Source organism: Cnephaeus nilssonii, assembly GCF_951640355.1.
Source record: "Cnephaeus nilssonii genome assembly, chromosome: 13".
NCBI lineage: Eukaryota > Metazoa > Chordata > Mammalia > Chiroptera > Vespertilionidae > Cnephaeus > Cnephaeus nilssonii.
Window position 1 is genome coordinate 71,461,562 of NC_137084.1, and position 16,312 is coordinate 71,477,873.

The following is a 16,312-nucleotide window of genomic DNA, read 5'->3' on the forward strand; positions in this document are numbered from 1 at the left end:
GCTTTAAAAAACAATAAAATAAACTTTGGATATTTTTCCCCACCTTTTTTCCGTAAAGATTATGGTCATTTTACATTATAGTGGGTAATGAAAGTCCATGAGACTTAAGATAATCCATATTATGTGAAAACTAGAATCATTTTTATACTTTTATATCCTTGTTGTTATTAAATATAAACATTCAACACTCTTTGCAATAATTTTGAAAGTTATCTCTAAATTTTCCCATAGAATGAAGACCAGCAAGAAGTGATTCTTGTCAGAACAGATCAGTCTGGGAGAGTTTGGCCTGTGAACACACCAGAGAAACCCCTGGAATCTAAAGGAGGAAGAAGGAAGAGACAGATGGTATGTTTCAGATACTTTTTAAAATTCAGAATTTCTTTTTCCCCTTGGGACTTTCTTTGCATCAGACTACGCACTTCAAAATATTTTATGAGATGTCACTGTATGATGCAAATATTAGAAGGCAATAAATTATGTTATTACTCTTATTCTTACTTGAATCCCTTTGACTTTTATAAAATGGAATCTAATTCAACTATACTTTTCAAATAACTGGTGAGCATTGACTGTTTAAGGCAATTTTAACTTTAGTGTACATTGCTTTGACATTGTTTCTAGCTTCTTTTTATATACTTACCATAGCTTTTAGGGAAAACCTTGGTCTCTCAGGCCTGTTATCTGTATTAGCTAATTTGAGACCTGGTGGTGGGATATCCATGTGCAGTAATGTATTAATTATGTAGTTGCTGTGATCCTTTATAAACCTAATTTTCTTTTCCATCTTTCATCTCTAGCAATTAGTTTTTAGCACTACATTGAGGCACTTGAGATGGCAAAAGCAATGTATCTAGTTTTCCCAAACTAGGTTTTTGTTTTAAATTTGTAAGATTATACAAGTGGTGATTGGGTCCGCAGAAGATTAGTTCATTCAGAATTTTTCTGTCAGGTGTTTATTATTTGCTTGTTGAGTGCCTATGTTGCTAGAGATAGTAACGGACTCATTCAGCAAATAGGCCTGGAATAGATAGCTCTTCTAATGAAATGTGAGGTCTAGGGGTTTGAAGGGGTATGTGGCAGGAGAGTAGTCAAGGTTTGAATTATATTGAAATGACAGGTCTGGCTAGGGGTTCACAGATACATTGCCAGATAGCATCAAGGGCTCTTTTTGAGTTGTCTGCTACCAGGCAATCTAGGTATCTTACCTAATAATAGACAAACATGTAAATTGACCGTACCTCTGCTACACCCACAGCCAATCAGAGTGAGTATGCAAATTAGAAGGCCAAAGATGGTGGCTGCCCAGCTGCTCCAGGAGCGGAGTGGCCAGGTGGGGCAGGACGCCTGCTATGAGAGGGAGGGCGGGGAGCGGAGGGATCTACAGGAGTGGAGTGCCGCAGCGAAGACAAGACTGCAGACTCCAGAGTCTGCAGTGAAGATGAAGATGGCAGACTCCAGCCGGAGTCTGCAGCAAAGATGAAGACGGCAGACTCTGGCAGGAGCGAAGGCCTGGGTCCCGGGTGCCGGAGGAAAAACGGTGCTGGAAGCCAAGGGAAGGAAGACCTATTACACGAATCTCTTCGTGCATTAGGCCTCTAGTAGGAATAAAGAGGGTAGACATACTCATTCAGGACTAAGGTTTGCTTTTTGGGTATAATGAAAGGATATCAGAGTCAGAAATTAAGGCTCTGGAACTAGAGAGTGACTGAAGTCATGGATATGAGATTTAAGCCAGTGAAGACAGGAATAGTTGGGAAAAAATATTGGGAATGTGGTTCCAAGATTTTAAAGAAGTTAAAGAGCAGGTTTTATTTGTATAAGGGAATGTGAAACTAGTATTGGGGAGAGGGATTTTGGAGAAAATGAATATCACTTTTATTTTTCACTTGTAAGTATAGAAACAAATGATAGGAAAAACTCAGGATTGATTTAGATGAGAATCAGAATACCAGCTTGTTTCTGATAGAGCTTTTTGAAGTGTGTCTGGTAATACTTCACCTCTGTTTTAAATATGCTTACTTGAAATCTGGATAATGGCAGACTTTCCTTCACAGGGGTAGGGAGTTGCTACTACAGGGAGGAGAAGAGCAGAGAGGAGAGAAGGGATAAAACAATTCTGCCTTTTCCCCCAAACTCAGAAATCAGAGAAGGTCATGCCTCCATTCCTAGGGAAGAGGAAAGGAAAGGGGAAGAAAAGTAGGGATTATTTTTCTAATGGAAATTCTTCCACATGGAGGCAAATAGACTAGGGATTAACTGGAAGGAAAGATTGTGATACATAGTGGGATTTGTACATTTAATATCAGATTTATAGGTAATTCATTAAAATCCTTGAGAAACTTATGTTTTCACTAAGTTAATAATGTTCATTTTGTCATAGGCTTCAACCCATGAGGAAAAAGAAAGGGTCAGATACTTTCATGATGATGATAATTTAAGTCTAAACGATTTAGTCAAGAATGAGAAGATGGGAACAGCAGAACATCAGAACAGACTTTTTATGAGAATGGCATCTAAGGTAAGATACATTCCTAGGATATCTTTGAATTTTGAGAAGCTGGTTTACTCAGTAATGATCGGTGTTTTAGGCAAAGCTGGTTCTTTCTAATCTTGACTTATTTCATTACATTAAAACCTGTGTAAGACATATTAGGAATATGCATTTTGGAATTGATTTGATTGGGAAATATATATTTAGGATTTAGTTTGTTTTTAATTAATAAACTCTGATTTAGTTTTTTAATATATTCCATGGAAATTTTAGTTATATATTTGATCTACCATTTTAAGGGAAAGTTTTGGGTCAGAACTTTATGTTGATAGTGTGCAGCTAGCCTGTTTTATCTTAATGTTCCTCCAATTCTTCATAATTATTCCAGAGGAGTATATTTGGTGTAATATATTATAGATTATAGAGAAGACATCTTGGAATAATCTTGTCTATCTATATGAAAATTTTATATTTACATGAAAATGTATATTAATACATAATTATGGGTCGTAGGATAAATTTTTGTTTCAAGTAGTGTTTTTTGTTGCAGTTTTTTCTATTATAATTGTTACCAAACACTACCATTAAAATTCTCATATAAAAGGGAAGCGTAACCCTGGCTGGGTTTCTCAGTTGGTTGGAGCACCATCCCATACACAAAAACATTTCTGGTTTGATTTACAGCCAGGGCGCATACGTAGGTTGTGGGTTCACTCCCCATGTCGGGGTGGGTATGGGAGGAAACCCATTGGTGTTTCTCTATCACATCGATATTTCTTTTTCTCTCCCTCTTCCTCTCTCTTAAAAAAATTTAGTAAAAACATATCCTCTGGTGAAGATTAAAAAATAAAGAGAGAAATATTTAAACTTAGCTCTATAACAGGGTTTGACCCCACTGGAAAAATTCAGTTCACTGCCTATATTTGCAAATAAAGTTTTATTGTAACACAACTATGCACATTTGTTTACACATAGTCTGTGTTTGTTTGCACTCTATAATGGCCAGGTTGAATAGCTGTGACAGAGACTTTAATAACGGACAAAGCTGATAATATTTACTATCTGGTCCTTTACAGAAAAAATTTGCTCATCCCTGCTTTCTGATACCTGTGCTTGCTTTGTGATGATAGAAGTTTGAAATAGGTATTTAAAGGACATAAGGGAGACTTTGTACTGTACCTTTTCAGACTTTAAAAAAAATGATTGAACATATTACCTGGTGAAAAAAAGTAACTTAATGAAAACTAGAATGGAGGTAACCAAGGTATCTGAGTATGTACTGTATATGTCTGTTGGGGGGAGTAAAACAAACTTGGGTTTAAATAGAAATGGTCATTCTTCCCATTACCAAGAATTGTGTGGGGATCTTACATTTAGCCATGAGGATCATTTTCTTTTTATTTTGGAGAAAGAACTAGAAATCGTATAGGATCTGGAAATTCAGTGTGTAGAGAAAGATATCATAAAACTAAAGAATATTCAGTTCTAGAAAGGGACTTGACTAATCTTGCTTAACCTTTCACAAAATTTCCATGATGGTGAAACTAAGACTCTGAGATAATGAAATGGCTTATGCAAAGCTAAGTAACTTTTCCAAGTTCCCATAACTAATGATTTGCAAAAGCCGGCACCATAAGCCTTAACTATTAACTCCAGGGTCAGCTTTTTTTCATTAAACCGTACTGCCTTTCAAATGACTCAGGTTAATAAATGGTTGTTGATTGTTGCCTAAATTTAATTGTTTTTGTACAATTTCCATGTGTCATTTGTTGGTATTTGGGGATAAGTGGTATGTGCTTTGCTCTTTCTTAAAATACATTCTACTGACTCCAACATTCTTTAAATATAAACTCTTCCATTTAAAATCTAAGACGTCAGTGTTTCCTTGGCAACGTAAACTTGGGCACATCTTCGTGAGATCTATATACATCTTTCCTCATTAATTTTGTAAGCACTGTGGGCAGTAATTTTATACTTTTTGTACTGATAGTGCAGTAAAAATGGACTGGAGGGGAAGGAAAATGGAAGGTACAAGAAAAGGAAGAGAAAGACTTAAAGTAATTAGGGTTTTATCTTAAACTGTAAGAAAACAAGATTTTACTTTCTAATAAAAGATGGCTTGTATTTCTATTGATAGTTTTATTTTTCTGAATTCGTGTCATTCAAGGCTTGATATATTTTCTTATGGAAGTAGTCTTTAAAATTTACAAAGTACATATTTTCATAAAGAACCTAAATCTTTATTTTTTTATTTTCAATTAACTGAAATATTAATAACAAATCTTGAGAGATTAAGTGACACACCTTTCTTGAAAACATGATTACACAAAAGTAAGGAATATCAAAATTGCCATCTTCTTTCATTGCTTCAATTCTCTTATAACCATTCTATGCTCAGAATTTGAGGGGTTGGGATTAGAAGGACAGTTTCAGTCTTGATAAAAATTTTGAGTAAAAAATTGTTATAAAAGTTGAAATACTTTTGTAAGAATTAGACTACAATTTCTATTTCATTGTTGGCAATCTTTGTGTAATAATGGAATATTCCTTAACTAGATTTGTTACAAATCATTGCTCTGCATAATGCTAAAAAAGCTTTCAATTTTCATATAATTTTTCTTTTAAAAATACGTTTTTATTGAATTTTAGGGAGAGAGATAAAGAGAAACATTGATATGAGAGAAACATCATCAATTGATTGCCTCCTGCATGCCCCCTTTTGGGGATTGAGCCCGCAACCCAAGTATGTGCCCTGACTGGGAATCAAACCTGATCTCTTGATTCCTGGATCGACACTCAATCATTGAGCCACACCGGCTTGGCTAATTTTTCTTAGTATCATATTATTTTTTTTTTTATAAGATGCCAGTTAAAATTCAGATTTTTTTTTACTTAGACATCAGAATAGGAAAACAAATTAGTTTTCATGGTTAGAAGACATTTAATGTTTTTGTATACTTGGCATTTAACCATTAATTCACTAACATCTTCAGTTTCCAAACTTTAATTTGGAAACTGCTAGATTAAACAGAATCCAAGTAATAATGTAACTCCCTAATTCACATGGATGGTCATTATAATTAATGAATACAAAAGAACTTTCCTTGCTGTGATAATGTGATCATAATCCCTCTGGAACAGAGTTTCTCAGCTGTGACATGATTGGTATTTTGGGCTAGCTAACTCTGTTGTGGGAGGACTCTGTCTATTGTAGAATGTTTAGCAACATCCCTGGCCTCAACCCAGTAGTTACCAGCAGCATCCACATCCACCCCATGTTGTGACAACCAAAACCGTCTCCAGGTATTGCCAGATGCCCCCCCAGTTGAGAATACTACTCTAACAGAATAGTAACTACTGTGTTTTGAGGTCTTGGTATATATCAGGCTCTTTATATACATTGATGCTTGTAATTATCTGACAGCATTGGTATTAACCCCATTTAATAAACAAAAACCGATGCTCAGAGATATTCAGTGTTTGCCTTATCCCTTTCCTGAACCTGGTTCATTTTCCAAGTTTTTCCTTTATCAGTAGATGGTGCTACTATGTAGCCTATGTCAGAAAGTTAAGATGTTTCAGCGATGCCTCTCTTTCCCTCATTTTCCACATCAAATCTGTCACCAATCTTGTCCTCCCCCTACTCCTAATCACTCTGCTTCTCTTCTTTCCCACTGCTACACCAGGTCTATGAAAAGAGCCTGGTAACTGGTGTGCTGGCATTTCTTCTTATCTTTTACTAGTTCTTTTTTAACTGTACCTCACGAAAGGCAGACTAACCGTCCCCCCCTCCTAACTCCCCAATGTATATCTGATCCTTTGGCCTCTATGTTAAGACATTTCAAATGGCATTTGGTTGCTATAAGTTTAAAGACCAGATCCTTGTTATTGGCCTAACAAGACCTTGAATGGTCTGCTCTCTTCCTCTCCAGCCTCATCTTGAACCTTGTTTTCTTTGCTTTGCTTCCTCTGTTCCAGCCATGCTGACTTTCACTCAGTTCCTCAAATATGCTTTATTTTCCGCTGCCACACACACATTGCACATGCTGTTTCTGCTATACCACCTTCTATCTAGTTGACTCTTTCTATTCATATATATCTCACCTTTATCATTATTCTTTCAGGAAAGCCTTTTTCATTTCTCTGCATATGTCATTCCCTCTATTAGGATCTCAAATTGCCATCACCGCTCTAACTCGACTTTTCTACTGAGCAACCCTTTAGAAAGTCTGTCTTCCCACTACTGTATAGGTTCTATATTGTTGGGACTATGTCTGATTTTGCTTACCATTGTAACGTAGCTATCCATTAGAGTCCTTAGCATATAAGAGCATTAAATAAATATTTGCTGTCCAGAATCACATACTTGAGACTTGAAGTTGAAGACAAAATTACCTTTTTCACTACTATACTAACTTGCATAGGAAATTAAGATATTTTCTGTTTCTCTCAATACTGCCTGTTGTTTTGATTTTGCAACAATATTACTTTAAAAACGAGCACAATCTTTTATCTCTTAACATTGTTGACCTTTTTAATTCTCAAACTTTTCCACATTTCTAGAACTTTCAATGTGGTTATAACACTGAACTGCTGAGAAAAAGTTATTCAGGTCTTATCAAAGGTATGGTCATAGGGATAGTCAGATGATGGGACAACTTGCCTGGAATGTGTGGGTGATTTATAGTACACAGAATCAAGAATTGATATATATATATATGTTTTTAAATTTCAAAATTAGTGATGATATTTTTGGAAGCTCAAATGCTTAATAGCCTGATGAGAATATCCAATACAATAAAAGCCCAGCGACTGAAACAGCGGAACAACCAGAATGACCAGAGACCACAGCCCCTCACCCTGGCAGGCCGCCCCCCCTCCCCCCCCCCCCGCCCCAGCGAGCAGTTAGGGGCGATCAGGAAGGCAGGTGAGCAGTTAGGGGTGATCAGGGAGGCAGGCAGAGGTGGTTAGGGGTGATCAGGGAGGTAGGCAGAGGTGGTTAGGGGCGATCAGGGAGGCAGGCAGAGGTGGTTAGGGGCGATCAGACAGGCAGGTGAGCAGTTAGGGACGATCAGACAGGCAGGCAGAGGCGGTTAGGGGCGATCAGGCAGGCAGAGGTGGTTAGGGGTGATCAGGCAGGCAGAGTGCTTAGGGGCGATCAGGCAGGCAGAGGTGGTTGGGGGCGATCAGGCAAGCAGAGGCGGTTAGGGGCAATCAGGCAGGCAGGCAGAGGGATTAGGGGCGATCAGGCAGGAAGGCAGAGGGATTAGGAACGATCAGGCAGGAAGGCGAGCAGTTAGGGGCATTAGGCAGTCAAACAGAGTGGTTGGATCTAACCTCTAAGACAGTGGTTCTCAACCTTTCTAATGGCGTGACCCTTTAATACAGTTCCTCATGTTGTGGTGACCCCCAACCATAAAATTATTTTCGTTGCTACTTCATAACTGTAATTTTGCTACTGTTAATGAATCGTAATGTATATATCTATGTGGGTAGTGATCCACAGGTTGAGAACTGCTGCTGTAGAGCCTAAGACCATCAGAAAACATAGATATATACATTATGATTCATAACAGTAGCAAAATTACAGTTATGAAGTAGCAACGAAAATAATTTTATGGTTGGGGTCACCACAACATGAGGAACTGTATTAAAGGGTCGAGGCATTAGAAAGGTTGAGAATCACTGCTCCAAGAGAAGATAATGGGGAAAATGCAAATAATTAGAGGGTGAAGATTCAGTTACATTAAAAAGTGCATATTCTCCTACTAATATATTTTTAGATAAGATAAATACCTATTAGATATTTATGCTCTCTTGGATAAGTATCTTAACACAATTTGGTTATGATTATGCTGGATGAAATTGAAGTTTTCTTCAAATTCTCTATTGTGCTTCAAAGACTATTATAAGTATACCCTTGCTGTGTTTTAAAGATGGGTTTCTTAAGTGAGAGAGGCACGCGTCAGTTTTAGAATTAGATTCACCTATGTTTGGTTCCTCTCTCTATCCATTAATAGCTGTGTGACTTTGATTGTTACTTAGTCTCTCTCAGGCTCAGCTTTGTATGACAATACAAAGGAGAATGATAATTTCTCTTGCAGGGATATTTGGATGGGCGAGTACTCAAAGTTTTTATTAATACCTAGCACATAGTTGATCATTGTTATGAAAAAGATGAGTTCTGATATTTTTCATAATGTAGTATGTTATGATTGAGATATAGTCTGAAGTTAAAATAATAATTTGTAAGTTAGGGCAGTTTACATAAATAGATAAACCTGAAAGAATAAAGAGACATACAAGGATTAATATGGAGAAAAAGAAGATAAAAAATAAGTTCCTAGTATGGACAAGAAAGCTAATGTGCCCTGGGAAATACCTAACTAATAATCGTTTTACCTGATTCTCTCAGTGACATTTGAGAAATTTTCTCCTTTTTATATTTTGTTTCATTTTCTTTAGTTTTTAAGGTAGAAGTTGACATCATCGATTTGAGGCCTTTTTTTGTTTTCTAATATAGGTGTTTAGTGCTTTAATTGTCCCTGGGAATACTGCTTTAGCAACGTCCCACATATTCTCATATGTTGTATTTTTTTTTCCAGTTTAAAATACTTTCTAGTTTTCTTTTTGTTGTTGTTGTTGATCAATGGGTTATTCGGAAGTATGCTACTTAGTGTCCAAGCAGTTGGCAATTTTCCAAAAATCTTTATGTTACGAATTACTTGAGTCCTTTTAAATTTATTGAGACTGTGTTACAGCCAAGAATGTCATCAGTCTTGGTAAATGTTCTTTGTGCACTTGAATGTGTATCCTGCTGATGTTGGATAGAATTTCTATCAATGTCAGGTTTATAGTTTATTCAAGTTGGTAGTTTATTTAAGTCTTCAATATGCTTAGTGATTTTCTACTTGTCCTATAAATTTTTGAAACAGTGGTGTTTAAATTTCTAACTATAGTTATGGATTTTCCTATTTCTCCTGCAGTTCTATCATGTTTTGCTTCATATATTTTGAAACTGTTATTAGGTTCATGCACTTCAGGATTATTGTGTCCTCTTGATGGTCTGACTCTTTTATCACCATGAAATGCCCTTTATCCTTCACAATATTGTTTGCTTTGAAATCTACTTTCTCTGACATGAATAGAGCCACTTCAGCTTTCTTCAAATCTTTTTTTTTTTTTTTTTTTTAGCTATGTTTTTATTGATTTCAGAGAGAGGAAGGGAGTAGGAGAGATAGAAACATCAGTGATGAGAGAGAATCATTGATCAGCTGTCTCCTGCACTCCCCCTACTGGGGATATACCTGAAACCCGGGCAAGTGCCCTGACAGAGAATGGAATGGTGACCTCCAGGTTCATGGGTTGACACTCAACCACTGAACCACACCGACCAGGCTCATATCTTTTAAAATACCTGCTGAGATCCAAGCATCTTGCAATTGCTTTGTAGTTGATAAAAGGTTGTTCTCTCTTTGGTACTTAGTAGACTAAGTAGAACTTAGAACTGAATCTAAGGGAAGTAAAACCACAAATTAATGAGCAATTATGATACAGTGTGGTCATCATAAGACTGATGGGAGTACAGTACTGGAGTTGCTTAGAAGATCTAGGAAAGTAATTACATGGAGGTGACAACGACATCTAAGCCTCAGATTGAAATATGAGTAGGAGTACAGTGGCAAAATTGGTCAGAGAGTGATCCGTGCAAAGCCTGAGCACAGCAGGACTTTTCGGACTGAAATTAGAGTGGCTCGAGCATGGAGTTTGTATAGGGATGTGATCAGATGTGACTGGAGAGGTTATCAATTCCAGATCACAGAGGTTTGTAATGGTAATGGTGGCTCACTTTTATGAGTCCTTACTGTGTGCCAGGCATGTATTGTGAATATTAAGTGAGATAAACCTATTAGATAGATAATATTGTTATAACCATTGTAAAACGAGGAAATAACGCAGAGACAGAGAGCAAAGACAGGCAGTAGAATTTTACATGGTCATTCTGACTGTAGAGGTCAAGCTTTTAACCTTTATGCCTTTCTGTGTCTATGATTTAGTACGCCAAACCAGAGTTTGAACTTGATTTTGTTCATAGTGCAGAGCACTTGGAGGATTTTAATTAGGGACATAAGTAAAATTCGTGTTTTTTGTTAAAAGCATCACCCTGGGTACAGTTTATGTTAGGGGAGATGTGGAGAAGGCACCTAGAGATATAGTTGAAAAATATTTTATGTTCTACATAGAGTATATGCTAATTTTAAAGTGAAAGTGGTTCTCTGTGGTTCAGTTTCTTCATTTATTAAATGAGAATGGTCCCCTTTTCATAGGAGTATAAAACAATCAAATTCATAGAATTACACATAGTAATTACTCAGTAAACTTTAGCTGTGATGATGATGATGATGATGATGATGATGATGATGGATTGACCCTTGAAGGGCAAGCTTAAATTTTAATCATGTTTTCTTTTTCTCCTTTTTTAAAAAATGTAAGCATTTTATCATAGAACTTACAAATATGACTTCAGTATGCTCCAGTACAATAAAATCTTAACTACTACCTTCTACTTCCCACTACTGTTGTGTGTTTTTTTCAGTTTATGGGAAAAACAGATGGAGACTATTATACTCTGGATGACATGTTTGTCTCCAAAGCAGCTGAAAAAGACCATTTTGGTGAAGAAGCAGAGAACCAGAGGAAAAAAGCTATTGCTGAACACCGGAGTCTTGCTGCACAAATGGAAAGGTGTCTGTATTGTTTTGACAGCTCTCAGTTTCCCAAGCACCTTATTGTTGCAATAGGTATTAAGGTAAGAAATATACAATTTATTGTTCTAAGGAAATGATTTAGTGGTATATGTAGATTTGCCTCTTTCTTCATACTCTTATAAGATTCCTAAGGAATCTGTCTTCTCTTATTTTATGTTTCAGATATTTTTCTTTTCTAGGGTCCCATGACCCATGATTTTTAAAGTCTTTTTTACAGCAAGTGTAAATATTTAAATGACATGAAGCTTGCATTTTACGTAATTCTTCTCTTTAGAGAGACAGCATTGGGTAGTGGTTAAGACCCTAGACTGTGGAGCCAGACTATGTGAATTCAAATTCTGGCTCTGCCATTATCCTGTGTCACACTTTATTTTTATGATTGACACTTGATTCTCTGTATTAAAATCCACCTCAGAGATAATCTAAAATAGCTTCTTCTTTCCTTACTTTCTCATAGAACCCATTTATTTCTTCATAGAATATCTCATAATTTGAAGAAGTTTACTGTATTTTGTTTTACTTGTTTATTGAATATCTTCCCCAAGAGTCTGTAAGTTCCATGAGGATATAGATAATTTATTCATCATTGTATGCCAAGCATGCCTGTTTACAGTCATTTATTTCAATAAATTTAATAATCACTTATTTAATGGTAACTAATAAGAGTCACTTATTTCAATAAATATTTGGTGGTTTAATTCTAATATTAAGTAAATCATTATTATATACCTGATATATGTATGCCAGATCCTAATTATTCACTGGGGAAAATTGAGACTCAGATATATTATGGAGCTTGTTTTTCTAGTGAAATAGGAAAGAAAATAAAGTAAGAATTTTCCTGATTTAAGAAAGTATTCTCATATAGCAGATTAAGTGAGAAAAGGGGATAAAATGATGGGAAGTATTTTTGAGAAGGTGGTCTAGAAGGCTTTTCTGAGGAGGTATTTTGTAAAGATATGAAAGATGAGAAGGTACAAGCAACATGAAGATACATAAGAGTGAATACTGCTTCAGAAAGGGGCATCGGTGAGTGAGAGCTTTGCGGAAGAAATCAATTTCACGTTCATGAAGCAGAAAGACTAGTGTAGCTGGAGTGGAGTAAGTGAGAAGGCGATGGGAGAGGAAGTCGAATGGATGAATGCTAGTTTTAGGAAATCCTAGTTCTGGGAACATACACATTTTTCTTAATTTAATTAATTTGTTTGTTTTGTAAACACACACATACACTCACTCACACACACACTCCTATGTATCCAATGGCTTTTCCATTCCAACTCTAGCCTTTAATATCTTTAGATCATTAAGACAGTCAATGTATCCTTCTTTTTCTTCTCCTTTCTTTCCCTCCATACTTTATGGGAAAGGTAAATGTAAAAGTTCCATTCAAAATTTAGTCAATTAAAAATATTCTCTTTAACCAGTTACTGGTATTAATTTTTCTAAGTTCTTTTCCAGACTTTTTACCTAAGCATTTACATTTTTAAATTATGACATTGTGTACAAATTTTTCATTCTCCTTTAGTCTTATCCCTACCTTTAAAAAATGTAAGCATATATTAAACATGAAGTACCACTTAAGTCCTTCTTGCAGTGTTTTGGGGGAAGTTGGATGAAGAGGGGCTGGGCCCAGGGAGGCACAGTGTGCAGACCTTAGCAGTTACTTTGCTGTCAAGCAGAAATGCTAAATAGTATTTCAAAGCAATTCAGTAATTCTCACTCAGCTTGAATTCCTAATATTTAAAGTTAATGTCTTATATCCAAGTATATTAATGAAACTATATTGGTACTCTTAGAGTCAGACAGTTAGATAATGATCTGGTCATCATCTGTCCCTGCCTTCTCTTTCCTTTTTGTAAAATAAAAGTCCTCTAGTCACCTTTCTGTCTTAACACTTTGCTTTACTTTTTTAAAAAATCGACTTTATTTTTTTATTTTACTTTCTGTTTTTTTGTTTTTGCAATTTTAGAGTGATAGAAAAACTGAAAAGGTAGTACAGAGTTCCATATAATTCATACCCAGTTTTCTCTGTTAATACATCTTATGTCAGTATAGTAAATTTTTTAGAATTAATGAATCACTACTGATACTGTTTTTAATTGTGAATATGGTCCTTTCTCAGCAAAGTTTTAACAATTTGCATTATTTTATTAAAGAAAACAAATAAACAATAAATAAATAAATAATGTCTGCGATACAAAATATTTCTAGCTAAAGCCTAACAAAAAATAACAGAAAATGTGATCAAGCGACTATGCAGAATATTATTGATGCTCCTCATGAATACCTTTTGCTCACTATTATACATACTCATTGACCTTTTATTTTTATTATTGTTTTTATCCTCACCTGAGGATCTGTTTATTGATTTTATAGAGAGGGAGAGGGAGAGAGAGAGAGAGAGAGGTGAGAGAGAAACATGGATCAGTTGCCTCCCGTACTAGGAATCAAACTCGCAACCTAGGTATGTGCCCTGACCAGGAATCGAACTTGCAACCTTTCTGGTGTATGGGGAGCAATGCTTCAACCAACTGAACCACCTGGCTGGGGCCTATTAACCCTTTCTAAAAAACGATAGTTTATAATGGAAAAGTAGCTCCAGCTTGTGGCTAATACATGTATGTAAATAAATAGAACTTAGCCAGAGAACTACAGCCACTCAGGGGCTATTTCCATTCTCTCTTAGTTGGGTGAATTCTCCTTTCTCAGCCAATGAGAGAAAGGCCTAAATTAATAAGTGTTAGTTAGACATTTCTGCTATTACCAGGCCGTGTATTTTTTTTTATTGTTGCAAAATTATACCAAGGTCTTTGAAAGCATATACCTTTTTCAGATCAAGGATAAAGTGTCTTTCATTCTACCCTTGGGTAAACTTAATATTTGATGTATAACAATTAAAACTGAGACTTATGCTATTAATTTCCAGTTAATTAAAAGCTATCTTGCAATTTGACTCAGTGATCCACTTCTAGGAATATATCCTAAGAAACCCAAAACACCAATCAGAAAGAATATATGCACCCTCTATTCATAGCAGCACAATCTGTAATAGCTAAGATCTGGAAATAGCCCAAGTGCCCATCAGTAGATGTGTGGATAAAAAAGCTGTGGTACATTTATACCATGGAATACTATGCAGCAGTAAAAAAAGAGACAGCATGGAGGGACCTGGAGAGTATTATGCTAAGTGAAATAAGCCAGTCTGAGAAAGACAAGTATCACATGATCTCACTCATTTGTGGAATCTAATGAACAAAGTAAACTGATGAACAAAATAGATCCAGAGACATAGAAGCATAGGACATACTGCGGAATATCAGGGAAGGTGGAGGAGTATGGGTCGGTGGGCAGTGATCAACCAAAGAACTTGGATGCATATATGCATAACTCATGGACACAGACAATAGGGGGTGAAGGCCTGGGGTGGGGAGGCGGGGGCGGGCTAGAAGGGGTCAATGGAGGAAAAAAGCAGACATATGTAATACTTTCAATAATAAAGATTTAGTTTTAAAACAAAAGCCATCTTTCTGGCTTTTAAAATATTTTTAAAATATTAAATGTTTTTAAAAATATTAAATATATTGCTTATAGGCAAGTATACTTTATTAAATGTTAGCTGTATTTCCCTAGTAAGGGTCTGTCTGTTGCAACTGAGAATAGATAGCAATAACATTTCATGTTTGCAATTTTTTCCCCCATAGGTTTATTTATGTTTACCCAACTTTCAGTCTCTTACGGAGGGTCATTGCCTGATAGTCCCTCTGCAGCACCATAGAGCCGCTACCTTATTGGATGAAGACATCTGGGAGGAAATTCAGGTCAGCATGATAATGTTCATTATCATTGTAATGCTTATGAACAATTTTTATAAACTATTCTGAAAAATCTCAAGTTTTATGCCTTCATCCAATGATTTTTAACTTTTTGAACTTGTGCATATCCCTTATGTAATACATACTTTGGAAGCTTTTTACTTTCTTAAAATTTATTTATTGATTTGAGAGAGAGGAAGGGAGAGACAGAGAGAAAGAAACATCGATTTGTTGTTCTACTTATTGATGCATTCATTAGTTGATTGTTGTATGACCCCTGACCTGGGATTGAATCTGCAACCTGGTGTATTAGGATGGCACTCTAATCAACTGAGCTATCCAGCCAGGGCCATATTTTAAAAGTTGAAAAAAAAAATTTTTTTTAATTGAGATACATTGACATAACATTAGTTTCAGGTGTTCAACTGAAAGCTTTTGTCTACTAAATAAACTGTGACAAAGTAATTATTATTTTTACTTTAAAAAAGTCAGTGTAATATTTTTAATTTGTGCATTTGTGAAACATGAGATAATCATGCTTACCACAGTAAGCAGTAAGTTACAGCCAAAAGGAAAGATATTCTTAGATAATGAAAAATAAAATTTGAAAGTTAGGTGTTTATATTCAGCAGTTGTTTTATTTTTCTGTAATGGAACTGGCTGTCTCTGCTGTTGTGATTTTTGTGGGGATTTTTTACCAGCTTTAATTTTTGCACTTTTCCCTTTATAACCTGGCCCAGAGTTTGGATTCAGGGACGCTGTGTATGCATCAGGGGACTTTAAGAAATTGAAAGGCACAATAGTATGGTTGAAATTACTGCTGAATTATTTCAAGACCTCATAATCGCCAAGAAAGAAAGAATGAAAACTCTTGTTTTTTTAATACCTAACCACTGACTAGGGATACAGGGACTTCTACTTAGAAAAATATGAAAATGGTTAGTCTTCAAAAGAGACTATATACTAGTTTAGTCTTTCATGATGCCAGTAAAGATGCCAAAAGAGGAGATATTTTAACTGCATTGAATGAAATTCAAGTCTCTTTCTCCCTGGAATATTTAAGTTTATGCTGGGAAAGTTAAAGGACAGACTGTTTTAATGCATCTATGGCCAAGCAAGGGTAAGAATGTGGACTAACATATTTGATGTGGAAATTTATTTTATTTTTCCTAGTAGTGGATGCCAATGCAATAAATAATTTCAAGTGAAAAGTATGCAAATTCAGTTTTCAGAATAAT

The 16,312-nt window shown here is 35.7% G+C and overlaps 1 protein-coding gene across 2 annotated transcripts in view; it reads left to right on the top strand.

The window, feature by feature from the left end:
• CWF19L2 (CWF19 like cell cycle control factor 2) overlaps positions 1-16,312 on the top strand; it is a 94,788-nt gene that overhangs the window by 56,094 nt on the left and 22,382 nt on the right. For both annotated transcript variants that reach the window (XM_079787348.1, XM_079787349.1), the window contains 4 exons: positions 232-348; positions 2,384-2,521; positions 11,091-11,303; positions 14,964-15,080. In XM_079787348.1, coding sequence (XP_079643474.1) covers positions 232-348; positions 2,384-2,521; positions 11,091-11,303; positions 14,964-15,080 — 585 coding nt within the window. The remainder of the gene's footprint in view (positions 1-231; positions 349-2,383; positions 2,522-11,090; positions 11,304-14,963; positions 15,081-16,312) is intronic.